This window comes from Gavia stellata, chromosome 10 (assembly GCF_030936135.1).
Source record: "Gavia stellata isolate bGavSte3 chromosome 10, bGavSte3.hap2, whole genome shotgun sequence".
Taxonomy (NCBI): domain Eukaryota; kingdom Metazoa; phylum Chordata; class Aves; order Gaviiformes; family Gaviidae; genus Gavia; species Gavia stellata.
In genome coordinates this window covers 33,333,294-33,354,326 of record NC_082603.1, presented here as the reverse complement: position 1 = coordinate 33,354,326, position 21,033 = coordinate 33,333,294, and the positions used below count along the sequence as shown (strand labels likewise).

The window sequence follows — 21,033 nt, the reverse complement described above, 5'->3', positions numbered from 1 at the left end:
TGTTCCAAGCAAATAGACCCAATGGCAATGTAGTTTTCCCGTATGTAATAAATGGCATTGATGATACAGTTCTTTTTATACCCTTTGTTTAAAATACATCTGTGCAAGTAGAGGAGTTCCTGATGAACACCTCATAGTCTGCTATTTATTAATCTTTCCTGGGGAGAGCTGTAGATCTATCCATCTTTAAATCCTCTTGGACTGGAAGTGGCTATGTGGAGATCAGCTTTTCATTTCTCTTCAGAGAGGATAAACATAACTGGAGAGTAAATTAAAATAAAAAAGGAGTTGTCACTCTGGAAGTGAAATGGAAATTGGAAATACAGCACCCTCTCCTTTCCCCATGGACACCAAGTGGTTTAGCTGAGACTTTATTACCCAAAAGACAAGATAGAGAAGGATATTATGTGTCATCCCAGAGGAACAGAATGAATTTTTTTGTACTACTAGATTAACAAGTCTCTAGCGAGCATGGGGTTTTTTTATGCCCAAGTTTCACAGGCTTTTGTTTTCTAGATGCGAAGATGCTCTACGCAAGAACAAGAGCCTGATCGGTCCAGACCAAAAGGAGTATCAGCGAGAACTTGAAAGGAATTATCACCGGTTAAAGGAAGCTCTCCAACCTTTGATAAATAGAAAGATCCCACAGCTGTATAAGGCAGTGCTGCCGGTCACTTGTCACAGGTGGATATTTGATTTTACTCTTTCAGCAGAGATAAGGAGGGTGTAAAACTGGGGTGTCTGATCTTCCTGGTGAACCTGTGACATCCGTTTGTTTTCAATTATGGCTCTCTTGGCGGAGTCCATCCCTTTCCCCTTCTGTCCTGACTGCAGAGCACGTCCCCTTCCCAGCAGTTATGGTAGGTGGTGTTTGCAATGGTCCCTTTTGTTCCTGATCTATGACATTTTTTTTTTTTTTTTTCATCCTGCATCCCATTCTTTTTCGATTCAAAACCGCCCTCAGTGTGGCAGGAGTTTGACACTTGTTTGTTCCCAGTGGAACTGGGATGAGGAGCTGCAGGGGCAGGCAGGGTGGAAAAACAGTTGGCGTCTTCCACGCTGGAAGACCAGTCAGCTGGAGCCTGGCCTTTTTGGTCGTCTGTAGTGAGACTGGACATAAAAGCCCCACTGGGAATGTATGAAGCAGGTCAGAGCCCTTAGCACTGTAATCTGCTGGCACCAGCTGCGGCTGAGCAGGGGGACTTTGGGTGCATAAAGTTTCTGAGAAGGCTCTGTCTCCCAGAATAGGGGCAGAAGTGTTTCCCAGCAGGTACCCTCCACGTAATCTTTGACTTGACAGCCCCTGTTGTGTCCCCTGTCAGCAAGGTAGGCTAACGCAATCCAGCAAGACTGCCCTGGTGTCGTGGTCTCACACCAGTGAGTGGGGTGGAGGGTGTTTTTTGGAAGGAGCATCATTGGCACTGAGCAGGACAGTGACGGTGCTTTCAGTGACAGACCCTTTAAGGAGATTTGTGTGAATGGGGACTTCAGCTCATGTCCACACCGTTGGTTTAGGAGAATACAGCCCTGGTTTTCACACACAGAATCACACACAAAATCACACACAGAATCACTGAGGTTGGAAAAGACCTGTCAGACCATCAAGTCCAACCACCAACCCAACCCCACCATGCCCACTAAACCATGTCCCGCAGTGCCACGTCCACACCTTCCTTGAACACCTCCTCATGTAAGTGTTGTTCAGAGGTAATGGGGGACATAAAAATGTTGTGAAAAGAGAAACTCGGCAAAATTACATTATAAAAAGGGTAAGACTTAGTGCTGGATGAAGAAGGAAGTGAGTGCTCCTAGCTCACACGGCAGTGCTTTCGGTAGCTGAATTTAGTACATTTTCCTGTCTGCTGAATACTGCAGAAAGGTGGCCTTTCCTCGTTCCCCGCGTTCATGACTTTTTAGGCTCTCCCCAGATCACGTACAGTGTCCTAGCTGTTCTCTGCTGGAGTCACTTTTCACGGGCTGGGGATGGGTGGGAGGAACAGTGCTTCCCTCCCCACCCGGCTGGGAAACCTCATAGCACTTTTGAGCTACGGTAATTATGGAAAATAATGGTAATTATTTTCTAATCTTGTGAAATTCAGCCTGTGCAGGGCGTGTAGTACAGGTGTTCCAGGCAAATTCCACTTGGAGATTTATTTGAAAGACTTAAGTAAGATTTCAGGTGGTTTGTGCTGCTTCTCTGTGTACACATGGATTAAACTTTCTGTCAGCTTTCATGTCAGTAAACCTCGGGCGGGTAAATGATCCCAGGTACAGACCCCAAACCAATTCATTTGAAAAGCAGTGAGTTAATGTCAGTGAACTTAATTTTTGTAGTAGCCAGCTGTAGAAGAGACTGGAAATCAAGTACAGAATCATTCATCTGACGAGGCTTCTTATTTCATCATGGAAAATATGAGCTCATCATTGTATTTTCTCTCCCTCAGAGACTCCTTCAGCAGGATGAGCCTTCGCAAAATGGATATCTAAACGAGTTAAAAACCAAAATAAAAAAGCACTTAAAATTAAGGTTTTGAAAAGAAAGAGCCTTGTTATCAGCGCTGGGAATCAAAGAAGTTTTATTGTGAAATAAAACTCGGACTTCATCCTGGACATCCCACACACCTCTTCCTCCATCAAAGTGTTCAGTGGCCAAAAATCATTCTGAATTGTCAAATGTAGACTTATTGATGTTTGAAAAAAAACCATGGCAGTGGTATCCAGAGTATTGGTGATAAGCTGTAAACTTACCTGTTTTTTAAGGCATTTTTATGACTCAAAGGTACACTAAACGCATTTACCTTTATTTATAGCATTACCTAATGTTAAATTTATTTACTTTTAGTTCATATATTTAATTTATATTAGGACCATATGCAAATGCATTTTTGAAGTTTTTAATGTAGTGACGATGGTTATTTTGATGGTACTATTAAATATGTGAATGTTTACACTTTAATTCCCTGTGCATTGGACTTCAGAGCTCGCCATCCTTGGGAAAAAAGTTCAGAGTCAGGTAAGTCTTACAGTAACGCTTCTTAACCAAGCGGTGATTTTTTTTTTTTACTATCCCTATCCTTTTTCCTTTGTAACTCTGAATACCAATTGCTGCAAAAAAAAAAAAACTCCATCAGACGCCTTCAGAAGCGTCGAGGCACATCTCGTTACCGGTTTACCTCCCTCAGTACCCGTGGAGGGGAGTTTCAGTATGACTGCTGTGTGTACACGGTCATTTCCACCAGCTAGGAAGTCCGAACAAGCGCAGTAATCTCATCATGACTTTAAATGTACAATTCAGCTCAACAGTGTACATGCAACTAGGCTGCTTTTTTTGTGTTCTTTTTTCAATTTAAAAACCTAATTCCATGGGGAAGAAGAACAAAAAATGGTATCACAGTTTAAGTTAAAAGCTTAGATAGAAAGCATTCTTTGCATTGTTATTTAGGTGAAGAAAAACGTCTGTTTTACAGCAGTTATTTGGGTGGCTAACACAGCACTTCAAGGAAACATCAGAATTGGAGCTTGAATACACAACTCCTAAATCTAGTCCTTTATAGTTTTCCTCTCTGTATTGAACAAGGTCCCTTGGAAGAGGTGGGATGAGATTAAACACAAGCTGCTTCTTTCTCTACAGCTACCTGAATATGCATACATGTACATATATACATGTATATATTTATAAAAAACCCCCACAAATTTGATAAACATACTTTTTTTATATATAAAAGCAGAAGAAAAAAAATCGGTTTTATACAGCAAGCAACTGTACATCATCACTTCCACTTTGTGAGCATTTGACTTTTGAAACCTAAATATTTTTTCCCTTCACTTCTAACATACACATTCCTGTATGCTAGAAGGTGCTGGGGGGTGTTTCTTTGGGGTTTTTTTCTGTTTTAGCACCTGTAGCTGCCGCAAGTGCCCGCCCTGCATCAGCAGGGAGGGGTTTGGGTGGAGAGGGTCTTTTTTATTCTCGATACTTGAATCAAGTTATTAGTGGCTGCCTGTCGGTGTGCTCGTAGGGGGATGATTGTGCTCGTAGGGGGATGATTGTGCTCGTGCTGCTGAGCAGGGCTGGAAAGACGCCGCATCTCGTAGCCACCACGGGCTGTAGGTGCACGACCTGCCGCTGCGGGATGGCGCAGGGCAAGGCTGCAGGGCACGCTGGCTGTGGCCAAGGGTTGTGTTGGGGACGGGAGGGCGGTACTGCCAATTTTCACTCCTTCTCCCATGCTCTTTTGTTCCAACAGCTTCCCGGCAGTGGTAGTTTTTGGTAGCACAACTAAGTGCGATGCTCCTCTCGGTGTGCCGGTCTCTGACTGTTTCCCTTGAACACAAGTAATCCTGAACTAGTTCTGTGTTATGGGTTATAACACAGGAAAGCCTGCACAGAGTTTCTTGTATGAAGAAAAACTACTCCTCTAACCTAAGCCTTTTTTTTTCCCCCTGCTCTGAGACATTTCAAAGGCCTATTGCAAAGCCCAGGGGTGCTGACAAGGCTTTGGAAGCTGTATGGGAGTCGGGGACTCTCATAATGGAAAATATTAAGGAAGGAGGGGGCAGCTTTGCAAGAGATTTATGTGAAGAGGCATGCAAAATATTTACAAAGTGAAAAAGGGGAAACAAACCCCAATAGCCATGAAAGAATGAAACCTTAATTTACAGTAGTCCTTGTATAGCGTTTCTTCAGCTAGGAAAGCATCTATTTTAATCCGACTCTTGTATAAATACCCTTTGATTTTACTGGATGGCCCCATGTCAGTGTAAATCTGCCTGGCTTTTCAGTACATCCAGCTCGACAATTGCGTAGAACTCAAGCGTAGCAGCTAACTAAGGTTGGGCAGCCACGCTTTGTCTTCCATTGCAGCAAACTACAGGCCACGGCCAATACAGGACGTGAGTTACTGTGGCAAGTGAGTAGTTCAGGAAGGGTGGCAAGTGCTTTACTTGAGTAAGTCTCAAAAAAAACCCTCACCCCATAGTATCTGTCCGTATGCCCGAGGAGCGTTCCTTCATTCAGCGTATTCCAGCCCATTGTGGTTTCTGTTCAGCTGCCTACAAAGCGTGTTTCTCTCAAGCTGTATAGCATGATGGAAGACAGCTGGGTCTTCCTTCGATTACACTGTGGCCAATATTTTGTTGAATACAACGGTATTTTGTTTCCTTGGAACACTTTCTGTTCCTGCAGCTGAATGAAAAAGATAAGTCTTGGGTCAAGTGTGGAAAAATAAACTTTCATTTGCAGGCTGAAATTCAGCAAACCCCGTACTGCAGGCAGTAAACAAATAGCATTCTGTAATGTGATTTGGCTCCCCTTGCAAGGTAAGATTACAGTTGTTTTTTTTTTTAATGTAGCTATTTCTGGGTTTAGACTATGAAATCATTTATTATGGTGACAGTGCTTTGGAAAAGGGAAAGGTCTTAGTGCATTTGTAATTCCAGATTTTCCTCCTCTGCAGAAGTTAATTACTACAGACATCTACTCAGCTTGAGTTTATAAGCAACTCTAAATTTAGTCCAGCCTTTCCTACACTGTTTTCTGTTGACAGTACAAGCTTTCTAGACTGAAACGTATTTTAGTAATACATCATCATCTACCATCTACTGCAAAATCAAGGCCTGTACAAAAATCAGAGGTCCACTGTAACATAGAAAATAATACACAAAAGGTATTTTTCATGAGTTACCTTGGTGTTTATGCTACACGATAATAAAAAATTGTAAAAAACTAAATATTGCAGAATAAACTAGGTAGAGGTTTCTAGGGCTTTTCCTGTAAATAAATTAAGTTGTATTTGAAGAAGTTTAAATATATCCAGAAAACTAGGGCATACTCACAGCTCGTGTACCTTTTCCTTGTCTCTCTGCAGCAGCACTTCCTGTCATTCCATCCGTCCTACGACAGCAGAAGTAAACACTCATCCTATTTTGTGTCATATTTTTAAGATTTCAATTGTCTGCAGTTTATGGGATTCACCTTAATGTTGCAGCATCTAACAGATGATTTGGGATTTTAATCTCTTATTTAGTGCGAAACACTTCACTTGTTTTTATAATAATCTGTTTCCCTTTCCCCTTGCCTCTGAACCTTACCTCTAGTCATCAAGTGCCTTCAAATTAGGATATGCTGTACAAGAATCAGTTAAAAAACTGAGAATGTTATTTTTTAAAGCACTTCCAATCTTCCATTTCTCTCAGATACAAAAAGGTTGGGAAACTAACACTGCCCCACCACTTTCACTTTCCGCTTTTCCCTCCCCAAACACAAAAGTCTGATCTAGTCATCTCAGATGTGTATCATAAATTTTTTATTTCATATATACATTCTTAACAAAGCATCAAAGCCAAATGCTTTCATTTTCCCACATTTCAGTGAGCTCCAAGTACAAATTGTTATAAGATCATCACCACTAAGTTCCAAATCCACCCAAACAGATATGCATATTAGAGGGCTTTACTCTTAAAAGTACAAAATTATTTTAATTACACTACACGCTCCCCCTGTTTTGAAGTATTAATCACACCTATTTACACTTTGCCCATTTAACACCTATGCAACAAGATGCAAATTAGACCATTCAAACATTTCTATTAAGTTCAGTTCCTTCCAATACACTAAACAAGGTTACAAGACCCTTTTCTTGTGCTTCGAGTTCCACTGAGCAGTATGGAACTGGATAAGGAGAATAAACCACGCCGATAACCCAAGACTAAATATGAAGTATTACTTCCCAAGTTACAAAAATACACAACTTCTGATGAAATTTGCTAGTTAATATACATTTACTCCAGAATATGAATACAAATAACTTTTATTTAAAAAAAAAGAGCTAATAATATAATAGGCATGTCTGAGACCTAGAGTTGTGTTAAAACCACTACTGTACTGTAGGCATCATTTAGGAACTATACAAATTGGTATTTCTAAAAGGCAATATCACTATTCTCCAGCATAAAAGTTATTATGTGAGTTAAGTTCTATGTCATGGTTTGTTAATTCAAGTTGAGCCACTTACACCAAACAAAAAGACCAGAAATAATATGATCCAGTAGCTTCAAAAACCAAACAGCTGTTTCTTCCAGGTAGTTTTGATGCAAATCAGACCAATGGGTGTATGCAAATCCCTAGTATTTACAGTCAAAATACAGTATCACTCTACAATTTTCTTATAAAACAGTAGGTAAGGAGTTGACGTAGATGACGATGTCGGAGAAAGAGAATTCAGAAAGTCCTTTTCTTCTGTAACCTTCACTTCGGAATCATCAAAAAGCAACCACTTGCCTTCATACTCTTTCAGGCTCTGCAATACGTACAGAGCTTTGTTTTCTAGTCCACTGGAGGCAACGCCGTTTTGCTCACCGGGTTCCGTGCTGCACTCTGCGCTTCCATTACTGCTGCTAGACTCGGGATTTCTGTTTTCAGTAACTACATTAAGAAACTTCTCGGGGTTAGCTGGTTTGTTGTTGTACAGGTCACAGTCAGACTTGCTCTTCTGCCCCCCAAGAAGTCCGACAGCTTCCATGTTCTTTTTGTTCAGAACTTTACCCGGCTGCGCGCTTCCATTGACTCGAAAAGAGACTTCACCATCGTCGTAGTCTTCAGTGACAGTTCTTGCCTCCTCCTCATTCAGTGGTTCTGGCTTAATCATCTCGTGCATTTGGTCAGTGATGAAATTTCCCTTATCTAACTCTAGGCTATTAAGATCTGTAATTTTGACTGAAGCTGTGTAGTGTCCACTGCTAATTGTAATGCCGCTGTGCATTACCACGGCAAATAATCCGTAGGTGTCATTGGTGGGCTTTGTGCTCCATTCTTCCAGTGACAGTTTGAGAGGCGTCAATAAGGGAGTGTTTATCTTGGATAGTCCACCATAGCAATCAAACCTTTAGAAGAAAGATGAAGTTAAGACCTCTTGCCACAACAGCTCACAATAAATACTGCTTTAAGTGCCTCGTATATTTTATCTACATTCTTTTCCTTCTATTAAAAAGACAGGGGTGATCTGAATGTGAGAAATTGCTCGCTTTTCAACTTGCTTATCATGAGCATCTGTCCCAGGCACCCCCGTTCAGTAAAGACATTTTTACGAGTATGTATAATGCTAAATCTTACAGCCTAGTAACTACGTATTTTAACTGTTTAAGAGATTCCCTTTTTCTCAAATATTGACTAAAGTTAATTTTTAAATAATGACGATAAAAGGAGTTAACCTAATTGTTCAGTTATCATTCGTGCTTCTATGCACGAATACTCGCACTTCTTCCCAGACACCACCCTGCTTTCCAGATTAAAAAAAAAACCAAACAAACAACAAAACACTCTTCAACATCCAAGGTTGAAGCAAGCAGGGTTGGGTGTTTCTTTTCCCCAAATCTTTGAAAGAGTCATTTACTAAATAAAGGAGTACAAATCTATTTTGCTTTCAAGTAGCCTTAATGTCACTCAGAAAAACTGAGTAATTTTTCTCAGATCATCTTAGTGCACTGGAGTGTACTGCCAACGGTAATGCAACGCTTCTCTAAGGATGAGTAAGTTACTAACACTTACTTACTGCTAGGAATTCTTCATTAACTGTCCTATGTTACTCAGTTTTTTTAAACAAGTACCTAGCTGATTTACTTTGGAAAAGCATCCAGTATGCCATAAATATTTAGCAGTTTGTTCATAGTGCACAAATTTACAATGTGGAAAGTTTAAGTCCTTTCATTACAACAAGGATCTTCTCAAGAGTTTGACAAGAAAATGTGTTGGGACTTTTATATTATTGTGTATTAGCCTCCTTGAATGATTCTGATCTTACATCATTTGCACATTGCATCAGCCCAATTTAATTACCCCCTTTATTTAATGATATGTTATGATGTCCTAATAGATTTCAGTGATGATTCAGTTTTGCTCAACTATTAGGGTGATGTAGGGAAAAATATAGGGGAATACAGACAAACCCTGTGAAACTTAGGTTCCAAAGGGCTAACTATTATCATTCAACTTGCATTTTACCAGAAGAAGGAATAACTATCTTTAATACAAAGAAATTGTAGATATGCGTAACGGTATAAGCATAATCGCCGTAACAGAATATTACTTTTGTTTTACTGGGTTTAGTTTTGATTCTGCTGTCCTTCTAAACATTTCGCTAATGTTCACAGCCATAAACCCTTACAAACATAAATACATTTACACACATGCAGATGTCCTCAGTCACTCAAGTCTAATTAATTGAAATAGCATTTTAGACCTAGGCTTACCATAAACGTTTAACTACACCAAAAGAAACACAAAAGAGCATATAATCAGAAATAATAAAACTTAAATCTTCTGAAAATCCCTATTATTAGTAGCCAGAAATAGAGATATTCAGAAGAGAGTCAAGAAACAGAGAAACTGCTTGCTGATACTCTAGATCAGAAATCCAGTTCCACTCAAGCACACTATGACAATCATATTAACATAAAACATTAAAAAACAGGCTCTACCTTTCTTCTGAATGAGATCCAGCATCAGAAAGATTTGGAGAGGAGGAAATAAGAGAGGAAATCTTTTCCTATTAGCTTTTTGTTCTTCTTAATGATAAGAATCTGAAGACAGAAAAATTGCATGCCAAGTACTCTGCCTCCTCTGACTGATGCACAGTAGTTCATACACAACAAACTCGATTTCTGCAACTACATCTTTTGAGGCCATAAATTAGTGGAACTTTACCCACTGTACTGAAATAATACCTCAAGTTATTATAGACCCTTAAAGACTTAAGCTATTTTACTGCAACACTTTCAACACATAAGGATGTTAAATACTCCAAATAAAGATTTCCAGTGGGATAAGCACTGCTGTCACTAATTAGCAAATGTGACTGTAACAAAACCTAAAGTAAGCCAAAAATCACCTGCTCTTACCTGATACCATTTCACAAGACAAAAATCTGATTTTCTTACCAATTGTTAAATTCATATAGTGGAAATGCTTAATGAGATACACATTTCTTCTTAATAGCTTCCCAGCCTGAGCACACATGGCCTAGCATTTTTGTCCCCACACACACACTTTGCCAAAGAGAATTACTCATCCCCAGGCAAGTAGGTTTTCACACTGGCTGCTTTATTTAAAAAAACCAAACACAATGCAAGCCAGCATCTAGAAAAGATGAAGCAAATCCCTACTAACTGCAAATATTTACACTACCATTCCCTTCTGCTTCATTTCTCTTCATTTATTTAAAACTCAGTCTTCAGACAACTCAGTAGAGCACAACTGAGAAGCAGACAAGATTTCAAAATTTTTACTGGAGCTAAGAGAAGTCGTGTGAAGATTCTTAAGTTTAAAAACTTCATTTAAGGCCAACGAAACAGTCTGTTAATACTTTTAGGGCAAACCATTGCTGTCTTATCTATGAAGAGAGTAGTAGTTTTACAATAAATATTACAAGTTTACGTAAGCCAATTGGGGGAAGTGCCATCAAAGCTCATTGTTCCAAAACCACCGTAAGAGCGACCCCGGATACTATGGAGTAAGCCAGTGCTTTGGTTTAGCTTCGGTTCCTCCCCATTTGATTTGCAGCTGTGCTTTATTACTCCAAATCAAGATGTTTGGAAAGAACATGGTTTTGTCCAAGATAAAATGTCCAAGCCAAAAACTGGGAAACAATCTTCTCAGCAGCTTCAGCTTCATCACTGACTCCAGTTCTGCATCTGATGTTTCCACTCTTACTTCCTTAATCTCTGGCTGCTAGCACTTGGCAGAAAATGTATGGCATGATTCAGAGGACACATGAGGAACACCACAAGAGATTGGATTCAGTCTGACCCAGATGTAGGTCTGAGTATTTTGGAGGAAGGACCAGAAGATTGCCAGGACAGAAGAAGAGGTAAGTGATTCAGGAGATGGCTGGTTAACCTGCAAGTACTTCCTCACAGAAACAAAAAAGTAGCAAACGTAGGAGCAAACTGAAGATAATATTCAGGTTTCCTTTCAGGTGGACATCTCAGGTTGTATTTTTTTGAATAGCCTATAATCCTACCAGGCTACCATCTCATATCAAGGGCTACTCAATAGTAGCATTACGATTTTTAAAGAGTGTGCAACTTTTTCTCTGCCTTGTTGTGACACTCAAATATTATGTAGAACAATGAAAAGACAATTTTGTATGTTGCGATCCTACACTTGTATGAAGAGATGTTAGCAGACATTAGAGACAAAGGAAGTTTCCTTTCTACTTTGTCAGAAACCGAGATACTCCTAAAAACAAATACTAAAAACGAGCAGAGTGAGAATTCTAGTTTTAACAATCTTAGCGAGCTACCTGCAAATCTATCTTAATAGAATCCTTGACGATAAGTTATTTTACAAATCTCACTTACACTGACCAGTTATCAGCACTTGCTTATAGAGCGTCTTCTGAGAAATCATCTGTCAACTTACATTTTGTATCTGTATAGTGCCAAAGCTCCTATTCACTTCAAGTTCTAAAATACACTGACGACACAAATATTATAAACTAAATTCCATGGAAGACTTCGTGTACTCGGTGTCCTGCTGGCAAGGTGGCTCTGAAGGTCTAAAGCCAATCAACAGGGAAAAGCAAACCACAGGGAGCCAAGCGGATAAAAGGCCAAACTAATTTGTGCCTAAGTAAGTAACTTGTTGCATATCACAAAGCTGCTGAGTGTTAAGTCTCAGGACTACACCTAGCCATCAGGTTACGAAACACAGGCTGCAGCAGAGAAGCGTGCTTGGCTCTCTGGAACAGATGCCAGCTTGGGGGATGCTGAAACCAACACAAGTTTATCTTCTGCTGCATCCAGCAAAGTTAATGCAGACAGCAAAAGTTATGTTAAACTGAATACTAGGAGAAGTTGAAAATACAGGCCAAGTCTGCAAATGTTACTAAAATTGTCTAGTCACTCAAAAACGCAATTAATGATGTAACAATTTGCTAAAGGATCTGGGGGAACAGTTCAGAGTTTTAAGAAGTCTTTCCTGATGAAGCCTTCTGTCATTTTTCATTATTTGAATCTCAGTGAAGAAACAGAGTTTACTGCAAAATGCTGTGCATAAAGTGTCATGGCATTATTGCGTTTGTGTACTGTAGGGACAGGCAGGGTTTTGTTGGTTGCTTTTTTTTCCTCCCTTCCCAAAGGAAATCCCTAAATTCCTAAGTATGAAAAAAGGTGAAGAACACTCTCATAAGAATAATCTTCAAAAAATAAGAATTTCTACAGTATATAACATCAAACTGATTGCTCAGCAGTTGAACATCAATGACATTGATATTACTGTATTTTTAAAGGAATTGATCAATTTTCCCGTACTGTGTGTTAGCTCTTTAAAATGTTTCCTGATTTTTTTTTTCTGATCTTTAGTACTCCCAATTCAGTTAGAGACCAAAGTGTACCACTAGTTGCGACCATAAAATTAATTTTTGTTCTCATTACTCGTTCTGCTAAAGTTCTTAAACCTGCCTCAACTCATACAGACAGGTGAGACTGAAAGTAAACAAAGTTTTAAGAAACATCAGGATATCGGGCTGTTGTAAGAATACAGATGAAACAATTTTTGTTAAGATGTCTCCTGAAAGTATATTTTCCTGGAGGTAATTTCTGCCACTACTTGTAACAACAGAAAGCCTTTAGGAAATTAGGGGCTGGGTCCCACTGATTTAAGTTAATTTCAGTCTAGAAATCTGCTTTTGGAAAAGTTACAAAACATTTTCATCTGTTCTGGTAAGATCTCCCTTCCAACAGCACACTGTTTCGTAATATAGTCAATCTGCATACTCACTCTAAGCCACTAGCAGCAAAGCACTTCAAATGAATTGTTATAACTTCAGGCATTTTATCGAATAAAAGGCTGCGTTCTGCTTCTGTGTAATGATGGCAGTTTTCGCAGAAATATTTATCCTCTCCCACAATCCTTTCCACTGACGCAAACTGTGAAATCGCCCATTTAAGAGTCTTCATTTCTGTTTTTGGCTCTGGAGAAACTACAAAAGAGAATCATTACGTTCACAGATCTGCTATTATTTACATTTCCAAGGCATCCCACCAGAATAACAACAAACCAAAATATGTCAAGTTAAGACATGTTCAAAAACTAGTATCAAGACTGGAAAGAACACTAAATATGTATGAAATAGAAAATGTATTCAAATCTTTGAATCGTTTCAGGAAGTGATGAAAGTATCACTTAATGGGTATTATTAAAAATCTACGGTCTTCCCAAAGCTTGTCTTCAGATCGCACGTGCTAATTCCGTTGCCATGTCTGGCAATTGGGGGCGTGTATTTGAGACCAAAATTTCACTCATTAAGGCAAGCTTCCAAAACAACCAGAAAGTTCCCTTTCACTTTTTACGCTTTGCCTCCCCTGACAGCTTCACGCTGCTGATGACAGGATCACCCACGCTGTGGGTAGCATTTTACATACGAACACCACCCCCCACACTTTACTCTGAAGTCCTTCAGCAAAACGGGGATGGCAAAAATAGTAAAAGCTGCTCCAAATTAAGTCCATGAGAACTAAAATTAATTTCTTTAAAATCCTGAATTTGAAAATGTATTGTTGACATGCTTACTTTTGAAAATAGCTAAAAACTAAGTACACACCACTAAGGACTAAGTACTCATACTATCTTTGTGAAAGATACCAGAGGACTAACATTTACAAATATAAAACAAACGCTGTTAAGGTAATGACAGTCTAAAATACTGAAAAAATAATTTTTTACAGTAAATTAACAAGAAGCTGGTTTCTCATTTCTTTTATTTTTGAGAAAAAATGTAGGCATTTCTTAGAAAATGAAGAAAAAGCAGAAGAATTTCTTATCCAGGAGGAAAGGGAAGACCCAAATCAAAGAAAATACCTATTTATAAGCAGGAAAACATGTACTTAAGTGAAGGACTGTAAGCAGTCTGTGTTATGTGTTAAGACCTGAAACAATTTTAGTACTGTCCGGATCTGTCTACATTATCAGCACTGTGTTTCCAAAGTCTAAAGTTAATCAGGACAAGAGATAACAGAACAGCCTCTAATTTTAACCAGCACAAACAGGAGCAGTGTTCCTTGATAACTACGGCACTGTCCTTCCTCACTGGCTGGCTGAAGCAGAAACAGATCCACAAGCCTTTTCAATAATTACTTACTTTCAGAACTCTCTTCAGTTTTAGAAAGTTCATCTTCTTGCACTGGAACACTGATGTCCTGAAAATCCTCTCGTCTTTCAGTAAAGCACTCGCACTCCAAGCATCTTGTTCTCAGTACCAACTGGCCCTGGAACAGCTTCTCCACTAGTTCAAGAACGGCCAGCTCTGTACCTAGAGAAAGGATATGCCAGATCACTTAACAAGATGCATTTTATTCAAAAGACACTTCAGAACCTGGCTATCCTTCTTGGAAAACCTGGCTATCCTTCTTGGAAAATCACCATGTTACAGGCATGGCTTTTTTGGGATTCCAGATAGGAATAGAAAAAAAAGAAAAAGCTGCTTATCGCATGCAATTTTCACAGTATTATCTACTTGTTACTGAACAGGGAGCCCCTTTCCCTTGGCCCTCAAACCTTAATTTCTGTTTTAAGATTAGGTTCTTGTTTTACACATCAAGTGTGACGACGTCATGTTCTGGAAAATTTGCATTTCTCATCAATGCGCTGCCTTCTTCATATGGAGTTTTAGCCTTCTCAGGGAAGATCACACTTGTATTTTTGCCTGATCTCTATTCTCAGTCCTCTCCTCCAATACTTTCTGAACTTGTTGGCCAATTTTAGTCAAATCTGCTGAAGAAACGGAGATCTCAAAAGATTCTGCATTCCTTCAAATTTTTATTAAAACTGGTGGTTGGATCAGAAAGAAAGTTCCAAATTACTAACTACTGAATTCATATCCAAGCCCTTCCCTCAGAGGTATCTTGTTTCATTGACGCGAACAAAATCCATACCTGCCTGCCAATTAGCATATATAATACATCTGGTGTCTTTCCTAGTTCCTGGGAAGCTTGAAAATATGGAAGGACTGAAGAAAAGGGAGGGAAGAAGAGGATATTATTTGTAAAGACTTGGGACACAAAGCCATAGCCAACGGGGTTTGATTCTGTTTGCTCCTGACAGTAATCCTCCTTTACATCTCAAATCCACTTGCTATTTCTACACATGACAAAAATTAGTGATAATATAAACCTGATAATATTCTGACATTTTTTTTATATTGTACACTGATTACATAATGTTAGAGAAATATCTCTTAAGATGTAAGCTGAACATGTCAAGTTATTAAAAGAGAAAAAAGAAAACTCACAACATGTATAAAAATAAATTCTTCTCTTTCATAAAGATCTTTTTCAATTCCTAAAAATGTAATTTTCTATTTTGAGAGCTCTGCTGGCTACACAGTCTGAAGGCTGACTTCCCACGCATAGCGATTTCTTAATCATACTAATTTTAAGCCCATACACTTGTTCACCAACCTTCCTTTTTTGGTTCTTTTTCAGTTCCTTTTTCATTATGGCTTTCCACAGGAGACGCTGGTTCACGATGCTCTTCTTTAATATTGTTACCATTTTCGCACTTTATGGTTGACTCTTCAAGCTCACAGTCATCATATTCTTTCCCTGGGTCTTTGGATCCTAAGTTTGTAGTCAACTTCCCTAGACTATAAAATTTAGACAGAATACTAGGCTGTTTGCATGAAGATTTTAACCAGTTTAATCTAAGCCGTGACTTCTTCTGTGTTGGCTTCGCACTCTCATTTTCACTGGAACACTTGGCAATGGCATCAGTTTGATTTTCTAGCTTTTCTCCTGTTGCTTTCCTCTTTGACCTGGTTTGTCTTTGATTTTCTTCTGCTGCAATTTGCTCTTTTGATACTTTGGATTTTTTCTTTGCGTTGCCACCCTCGGCATCGCTTTTTCTTTTCCCGTTTCCTTTGAGTAGCTTGTCTTCAGCTACCTCTCCAACGTGGCTACTTGGTGCATTATCCTCCTCCTCAGCAGGGTTGCCAGTTCCATTGCTCTCAGTGTTTTGATTACGTTTTTCCTCCAGTTTAGCTGCAGGCTCTTCCATGGGCAGTTTGTTTAATTCTTCCTTCTTCAGTAGCTGACACGTTTCTTGAATGTTACCCAGGATACACTGCAGAACTTCCTGGGCATCGTGCTGCAAGTAACCTTCATACATAGGGTTGAGCTCTCTATTAAAAGTAAAAGTAAATGAGCAAGGCAATGAAGACTAGTTATTCTTTACTAATTAGCTAACACGATTTGAGATTTAAATTAGGGAGTTTAGATATAGAAGCAGGGGAGGATCCTCTCCAGGCCGAGAGAGAACTCCTGTCTGTCACAGATAGCCGTGGGAAGGTAGCTACAGCCTTACGCATTTAAACACACATTCAGTTGCAACCCAGCAGCGGTCCTTCTCAGGTCAAGCAGAATACTTACATACCTAAGGCTAAATGCTGTTTTAAATTCGCTGCTGGATTTAAATTATATTATTACAAAATGAAAATTTACTTTCAAATTTATGATATCATAGGGGTAACAATAAACACGAAAAAGTTCCTGTAACGATGCCCCAAATTTAAGACCATCTACCTCCCGCAAGTCTCTAATGCTGTGCTGTACAATGACCTCAAAACTTCAGGTGAAAATTCTGACAATGTGTTTAAGACAATTTGTACCTAAGGGTATTCAGTAGCCTTCGTGGTTGAGTAGCAAGTTCATCTGTGTATTTTTCTGGATTTAAGAGAAAGCTGGCTTGAAGCTGCTCAACTGAAAGAATCAATGAGTGCAAACTGCAGATTAGTTCGTAACTTGCCAGTGGATCTTCTTTACAATTTCCCTGCAATAACAACATATAAAGAATAAAAATACTTGCAGTTTTGTCTGTCACAACAAGTTAAACTTCTTCTCTCCTGCCCTCAGTTTTCTAACAGACATTTGACAGATTTTTTTGCCTGCTATGGGAAGCAGGTGAGTTTCAGACGTTATATTGCTCTTTTGCCAGTAGAAAACAGATAGAAAGCCAGACTATCCATTATTTTAAAAACCCAACCCATCTTTGCCCACCAAACTCCAATTTCCATCCACTCAAAGTATTGTATCATCATTATCTTAATGTCAGAAGCACAGTGAGATTATCTTCTTGAATTTCTTCTGTTAAACTTAAAACTTGTGCTTACAAGTTTACAGACACTCTGAACACAAGTTCAAAGCAACTCAAATGTATCCTTACCTGAAATAGCGCTGTAGAAAAACAACACTGCAGAACTTCTTATAAACAGAAGAAATCAGTTAAATTTTCACTGCACTCATGGCATGCAGCCTCACTCGCACAATTACAAGTAAAGGAACGTGTCGTGAGATATATTACCTTTTCTGCTTTTTGCTCTCCTTCATCCTTCAAAGATTCTTTCTTCTTTGAAATAATATTATATAAATGTTTTACTCCAGTTTTAAAACCAGGACAAAAATATAATACCTGAAAGCAACAGTTTAAAACAAGAGAATAATTGGTTAAGTAAGAAGTTACTCAACACACATATCCACATTTACAATCAAACGAGCTTTGCATCTCCCAAGACTGCTGCATAGCACGCAAAGATGCAGGATTATTCATAGCAGGGAGGTGCCCAGAGTATGTAAACCGAAAAATTACCCGATCAAGGCAACCTACGGTGCGCACATTTCCTGCAGTATCATCTTTTTTCCCCCACTGTAATTAGATTCCCTTCACACTACATCCAGACATCTATGTAATATCAAACTACAAATCTCACTCACTTCTGCTGAACCGAAAGAAAGAAATCATCTTTTCGAGGCGCCCTGAACATGATCTTACCTGAAGTACGCTGTTAAGGTAACAAGTGTTACCCAGATTGTTCAAGCCCACAAAAGGCAACATGTTGTCTTTTTTCTCACAGCTAACAAGCGCGGGAGGCTGCGCTGCAGGAACAACCTGATCACTGTTCAATAGAGAAAAGTGTGCGTAAGAGACAATTTTTGAAAATTACTCCTTCTGGTACACATGCAAACCTCTCTCCGGGCCATCTACCATCTCAGAGCTAGCTTATAGAATTAATGGCTAATACATACAGATCAAAATCATGTCAAAGTGTTTCTGAGAGTGTCCGTACGGCTACTCTGGGCACTCAAACACAAACTGCTCAACTGTAACCCTTCTTCTCAGTAACCTACACAAAACCAGACAGGTTTACAAGAAGCAGGCAAATCTGCTGTTAGTTCCAATACATATTTTTCAAAAAACATCAGGAGACTGATTTAAGGAACCAACAAACTTTTCTTTAAAATACTTTTGTATGGTCTTTGTTCATTCCAAGGCAGCACTAATTAAAAAGTGTCTACCACGTGTTTTCTATTTCTCCCCTGCTCCAGATTCACAACACTTCATTTCTGGATGCAAACGACAATAAATACGGGCGGGGGGGAGAAAAAAGGAACCAGTGAACCTGGCACATTATGTGCAGTGATAATGCACCGTACTGACACAACAGAACAATGTTTTAAAGTCTCCAACGTGTTTTTGTAATTTACCATGATTAAGCAATTTTTCTTTTTCCCATGTAAATTTCCTCACTAGCTGCAATGAAATGAGTTGACAGATTTGCTCAGGGCTTGAAACACCCTCACGAATGACAGTAAACAGCATAATAAATTCTTTCACTTCCAGCAGAAGTCACCTTTAAAATCCAAAATTTTTTCTTTAAAACTCGTTTTGCAGACCCCTACATTTTAATATTCTTTAAATAATTCAACATCAGAATAACTACCTTATATTAACTTCAAATAAGCTAACTTCTTCCAAGTTATTAAAAAGCTTGCCAGCCAACTAAACATCCACAGTACAGCAAACTTGTTTTCTTAAAAGTAAATAGTTCCAGAAATTCATTATAGCGAGTAGTTAGTTCAGTTTGATTAACTTGGCTTAAGGGTTTATTTCGTACACGCTGAAGCACGTACTTATGCAAGAACATACAACGTAAAGAGTGGACGGAGCAGCGTTGTTTACCCATCGCATCGAACGCAGCTCTCGTTCAGCTGCCGGATTACTTTCACAGTACAACCAGAAAGGCTCATTCAGAGCGAAACTCCTACGTACATCTCGGAGCCTCTGAATTCTGCACTCTTTTGTTCATTTTCCTGGGACTCGGTGAAGTCCAGCGCTCTTTTCGCCTCCTTCTTTTGGAAGAGCTTCAGCGAAAGCCTGTTCTTCTTCGAGGGGCTCCCTCTCGCCGGCCCGGTGCTGTCACTCGGCAAGACCCCGGGCATCTTTCCTGGCGGGCAGGTGAGCGGGGGAGGCGGCCAGCCCGGCCGGGAAGCTGCGCTCGCCGCTCACACCTGGACACACACCACAGAGACGCGTCGCCATTTACTTTCCGTGCGGGAAGCGGCGGCGGGCGCTGGAGCGGAGCGCGGCCCCGGAGCCCCCCGCCCCGGGCTCCTGACAGCCGCCTGCCCTCCCCGGCGGCTGCCCGCCGCCCCGCCCGCGCCTCCCGCCTCCCGCCCGGCCCGCGGGACGCTGCCCCGCGCCGCCCGCCCTCACGGTCCCGTCCTCGCGGTGCCGCCCGCCCGGGAGGCCGCTCGCCCGCCGGCGGAGACGGCGCGGCGGGCCCGGCCCGGCCCCCGGGAGCGGCCCCGCGGGAGCGGATCGCGGCGGCGGCGGAGCCGCCTCTCCTCACCGCTACATGTTGGCACGGCGCGGGCCGCCGCCGCTGCCCGCCGGTTGCCATGGAGACCGCGGGGCGCCCCGGCGCCGCTCTCCCCACCACGGGAAACTTGGCGCGTTTTCCGCGCCGCCAGGACCCGCGCCCTCACCCCTCCTCGCGCCCAGGCGCTCGCGGCCGCCCCGCTCAAACGCCGGAGCGGAAGCCGCCGCCGGCGCCCGCCAGGACCGAAGGGCCATGGTGACCGCCGGCGGTCTGTCTCCCACCAGCTTGCGGCGACCGAGCGACACCCCTGCACGGGCCCGCCGACGGCGCCGGCGCCGCGCCTCGGCCGTCGCCGCCGTCAGGCAATGCGGCGGACAGCCCGCGGGGTCCTGCCTGGGCGCGCGCGGGCGCTGGTAACGGCCCGGCCAAAGGGCTCGGGCTCGCGAGGCGGGGGATGGGAGGCGGCTGGGCTGAACCATTCCGCCGAGACACCCCCCTCCAGCGGCGGTGGATTGGTCCCGCTCTAGCCCCGCCCTTCCCCGCCTCCGCCAATCACAGCGAGAGGCGCGCGGCCCACGGCGGCGCCGTTTGAGCGGGCCTGAGGGAACGGCCGGGGCGGGGCCTCGCCCCCCCCCTCCCCGCCCCGCCCCGCCCCGTCCCTCCCGCCGGCGGCGCCCGGTCCCTCCGCTCCCCAGCGCCGCCCCGAGCCGGCGGGCCTCGGCGGGCCGGCACAGCCAACCAGAGCCGGGCGCCTGGCGGCGAAAGGCGAGCGGCAAAGGGGGGCTGCCGCGCGCTGCGGGGCCGGAGGCGGAGCCGCGCCGTCCCTCAGGCCGCGGCCCCTTCCCCCGCCCCGCGGCCCTCGCCGGTTTCGGCGCCGCCCGTTCGCCGCCGGGGCCCGCGGGCGGGGGGTGCGAGCGCGTTTCTGGCTGCCCCTCGAAAGCCCGCTTGGTTTCGGCGCTCGGGCGCCCGCCTCGCGGTGCGTGTCGCTGCGGAGGGGACATCGCCGCCCCGCTCGGAGGGGCCGGGGGGAGGTGTGCCATTCCCGCCCCCCGCGCTCCCCGCGGCCTCGGGCAGTGTGCAGGGACCGCGGGCCGGCGGCCCCCGGGCCGTCCAGAGCTTGCCCAGCCGGCACGGCCTTGGATCAAGAGGCAGTGGGGTGATCCGTTCCAGGATTCAGCCCCATTCTCTAAACACATACCATAGCTGTATCACGCCTTTTCCGCTTCTGTTTTCTGCGGCCATAAACCAAGGATCACACTCGTACCTCCTGTGAGATCTGTGCTAAAAAGCTTTACTAGCACAGCTGGGAAGAACGCAGTAAATCCTGGTTTTCACCGAGGCTCTTAAGGCTGCAAAAAATCCTGGTACGGGCTTCAGTATACGCACA

The 21,033-nt window shown here is 42.4% G+C and overlaps 2 protein-coding genes across 2 annotated transcripts in view; one reads left to right on the top strand and one right to left on the bottom strand.

The window, feature by feature from the left end:
* DOCK7 (dedicator of cytokinesis 7) overlaps positions 1-2,934 on the top strand; it is a 108,566-nt gene extending 105,632 nt beyond the window's left edge. Inside the window, exons 50-51 of the mRNA XM_059822223.1 lie at positions 517-684; positions 2,445-2,934. Of these exons, the coding sequence (XP_059678206.1) occupies positions 517-684; positions 2,445-2,487 (211 nt within the window). The 3' untranslated portion in view covers positions 2,488-2,934. The remainder of the gene's footprint in view (positions 1-516; positions 685-2,444) is intronic.
* Positions 2,935-6,306: 3,372 nt separating this feature from the next.
* On the bottom strand, positions 6,307-19,292 carry USP1 (ubiquitin specific peptidase 1). The gene is made up of 8 exons (XM_009811009.2): positions 19,097-19,292; positions 17,819-17,942; positions 17,351-17,458; positions 16,659-16,819; positions 15,454-16,172; positions 14,136-14,306; positions 12,776-12,977; positions 6,307-7,881 (listed from the first exon to the last, which is right to left on the bottom strand). The coding sequence occupies exons 1-8, from the start codon at positions 19,264-19,266 to the stop codon at positions 7,149-7,151; spliced, it is 2,388 nt and encodes a 795-aa protein (XP_009809311.2). The 5' UTR covers positions 19,267-19,292; the 3' UTR covers positions 6,307-7,148.
* Between the last annotated feature and the right edge of the window lie 1,741 nt (positions 19,293-21,033).

Excerpts from the sequence above, each read along its gene's own strand:
- USP1 (XM_009811009.2), bottom strand. The coding sequence starts at position 19,266 with ATGCCCGGGGTCTTGCCGAGTGACAGCACCGGGCCGGCGAGAGGGAGC. Across the intron at positions 17,459-17,818 it reads ACCTTAACAGCGTACTTCAG|GTATTATATTTTTGTCCTGG; the intron begins GTAAGATCATGT and ends TGTTGCTTTCAG. Across the intron at positions 7,882-12,775 it reads TTTGCTGCTAGTGGCTTAGA|GTTTGATTGCTATGGTGGAC; the intron begins GTGAGTATGCAG and ends TTTCTTCTAAAG.